Raw genomic sequence first — 3,493 nt, 5'->3', positions numbered from 1 at the left:
AGTCCTTACTTAATAAAACTGGTTTATTCTTTCTGAATATAACTTTACGATACACTTCATTTCAACATTCGCGCTAAAACAAACGCTCTAACAACGAACGTTAACTTCAACAATACTCTCTCACTGCAGATCAATTACTCACTACCTACACACACATATTATCCTGTCACGTTGTCACCCTCTTCTATATACCAGACTACCCTATATCTAGTAAATGCTAGAGCATTCGCCAAGGTACAGGATAGTTCTAGAAAGCAAGTGGCGTGACAATAGTCACGTGACCTCGCTGACGCAACAATATATTAACTTTTGTACGCGACATCGAAATGATGTGGTTGTTTACATCTAGTTTCAAAGTATATATGCGAGTCTTTTTTGGAAGGCATTTCACCTACAAAAGTCGGCATGACAGCTTTTGATTTGAAATGCTGACAATATTAAGTACTCATATAAGTTGAAATAATCATCCACGACATTCTAATATCGCCTGCTGGCCAGTCAGGCTATACAGAGACGCCGCCAAAACATACACTGTACAGAGACAACTTCTGTGTACATTCACTTTTTGATGCTCTCACTTAGTGTCAAGGTAGAAGTTTATTAAATATACCACTTCGTTTAATGGATGAGAGAGGAAATTTCGGTTAATTTGTATGATTTTAGACAAGTCTAGTCCGATAAATGACGTTATGGCTTAACCGGGAAACAATTCAAACGTAGGCCTAATAGTAATACTGTCAATAGACTCATTCTCAAAATTACATGAGATAGCAGAAATTGACTATCATATAATTATGAATTGTACATCTAATGGTGAAAACTGTTGATTTTGCTGTAGATAAATATATTCCTGCAGTGTTCTTGAAAATAATCCATTGTAGTGTACTTTATTCAGTTGGACAAGTCAGGCCTATGCCCTTGGTATTTCTCTACTTAGTCATATTTGTAAGATTTGTGAAACTACTTTGTGTCATAGTTACCCACATGGCCGTTTTCTGAAAGAAAAAATGTATTGATGGAAAATTGGATTTATATTTTAATCTTTTGATTTGCTATTATAAATGCTGGTAGACTAAAATTATTGCACAATTGTAAATTTATACAAGTTGAAAAAGGACAAATATGCACTGTATTGAAGTGTCCATGATGGGAAAATGTACTGGTCATGAAAATTTAGGTATGTACATGGTTGTCAGGGCTATGTATGGGGCTGGATTCGTTTACAGTAGGTGTCTGTCACTCGTTGGCGATACATTCGAACAATAAACGGACAGCATACAATCCACTTGTTTTAAAATAATATATATGCAAAATAAGGCAAACCTACGTCCAAATATTATTTACACTATGGGATATCAAAGTTGTATATAAAACTTTAAAATTCTCTTTTCTTGTCAAAAGTCCACAAAGGCTGATTCAATTATTTAGAATCCAAGACGAATTATTTTTATTATTATTATCACAATAGTATCAATGAATAATTCATTTACGTTACCCTGTTGCTTACCACAGTTATATCCTGAACCTTAAATAATTATCTCATTTTCGTCAAAGTCCACACAGGCGGGTTCAATTACTTTAGAACACACTTTGACAAGACAACTTATTCTCCTTATCTCTATTAAACTGTGAAACTCACTTTAAAATATCGCTTGTTATGGCTAATCACTCAAACGCTGGCTAACTTTCCGTTTTCTAACCTTTTTTTCTAACTGAACTTTACTTTCACTTCACTTTTTCTCTACTTTACTTGACTTGCGCTCACTTGGTCGCCTATAATTATATATTATTCACTGAGGCCTCTAACTTTCTATAAACTGCGCGAGCGACGCTATAATGTAACAATACTCAGTTAAGGAAACGAGAAAAATATCGAATATTCGAGTAACGTGACGTAAGCGATATTAGTAAAGCATAGACAACATTATAATTGCAAACACATAGTACGACTCGTACAGAGTTATGTAACAAATATTTGTCGCAACTAACACTTTTAAAACAATCAATCTTCAACACTCCTGTCATCAAAACTAAACAATCATTAAATATTAAGTCACAAAATAAACTAAATAATAACACACTAAACAGTCTTGTATATCTAACAATGGTAGAATAAGACGCACAGGTAATTACAGCAAATATTGGATATATATCATGGTATGCAGATTAGACAACGCCAGACTAATTAAATGGTAATGAAAAATGACACGTCACAGTTGTTTTTAATTATTTAAGTATAAACCCATAAAGTTGTCCTATTTAAAACTTACAACTTCACTTGCACATGAAAGTTTATATAATTTGTAATTTCATAACTTGTCATATTTTTCTGAAGTTAACATCAGTTAAATATATCGGATCAAATGTTTTCATGCTTTAATCTGCACATATCTTGCACTACACCGATGATATATGATTTTCATGTAAAATAAAATGTTTTGCATAATTAAGTAACCTGACTTTGTTATGTCGACATTCAAAAGTGGGTTCGAATCCCTGTCACACCAAACATGCTCGCCCTTTCAGCCGTGGGTGCGTTATAATGTGACGGTCAATCCCACTATTCGTTAGTTAAAGAGTGGGTTTTACACTGCTAAATTAGGGACGGCTAGCGCAGATAGCCCCCGTGTAGCTTTGCGCGAAATCCATAACAAACAATCTAATGAGGAGAATGTCAGCATTTCATCCAAAAGATTTTATTCTGATTACAGAATAATAATAATGTTAGTGAAATATCTTAAACTGGGTTTCACCAAGATGATAAATTTACAGTATTATGAAGAATTCTATATTTTTTTCTTTACAGTATGAGACTGGTTATGTACATGAGGTAAGCTGCGATAAAATTGGAGTTGTAGCAAAGTGTTTTCCTACACTTCAAGCCTTGAATTATAAGACCATTTGGAGGGAAGGGGCTCAGGTCCAAAAATATCGAGTAGTCGGTGGAGGGAGGAGAGGAAAACATAACAATTCGGTCGTAACTCGGTAAAAAGAGGTAAAGGGGTCTTTAAAAGAGTAATATTGCTAAATTTATTGTCTTTAGATCTAGTACAGTATGTGTAATGCATCATTGATGAAATAGGTGTAATGATTTGGGTTATTTCTTTTGGACTTCATGTTGTATGTATATAGATATATTTCAAGCATTTGTATCTATTTTTGCCACAAATTCTCAAATAAATCCGAATGAATTTTATTATATTTATATTATAAGATTTCTTAATTATTTCCATCCACTTCAATTAAGAACGTTGAATGCAGATACATAAATAACATTCTTATCCAACCCCTACCCCCCAGAAAATGACATGATGCACCACTTCTTGTTCATTGACAACAATATTTGAGATGTATATTTTTCTGTGACACGTAATAAACACCGAGGAAAAATAACAGATTTTAATCTTAAGATTTCTCCCTGGTCTAAAATCCAATGCATTCTTCATATGACAGATCAGATATGTGTGTTTTATGAACAATTTTTGCACTTATT

The 3,493-nt window shown here is 33.4% G+C and overlaps 1 protein-coding gene across 1 annotated transcript in view; it reads left to right on the top strand.

The window, feature by feature from the left end:
- The window catches only part of LOC106468284 (syntaxin-like), a 33,287-nt gene extending 30,110 nt beyond the window's left edge, over positions 1-3,177 (top strand). The window contains exon 4 of the mRNA XM_022396625.1: positions 2,807-3,177. Within this exon, the coding sequence (XP_022252333.1) occupies positions 2,807-2,989 (183 nt within the window). The 3' untranslated portion in view covers positions 2,990-3,177. The remainder of the gene's footprint in view (positions 1-2,806) is intronic.
- The last annotated feature ends 316 nt before the right edge of the window (positions 3,178-3,493 follow it).

The sequence above is a fragment of the Limulus polyphemus genome, unplaced genomic scaffold (genome assembly GCF_000517525.1).
Source record: "Limulus polyphemus unplaced genomic scaffold, Limulus_polyphemus-2.1.2 Scaffold2947, whole genome shotgun sequence".
NCBI lineage: Eukaryota > Metazoa > Arthropoda > Merostomata > Xiphosura > Limulidae > Limulus > Limulus polyphemus.
This window is presented reverse-complemented; position numbering and strand designations above follow the sequence as displayed.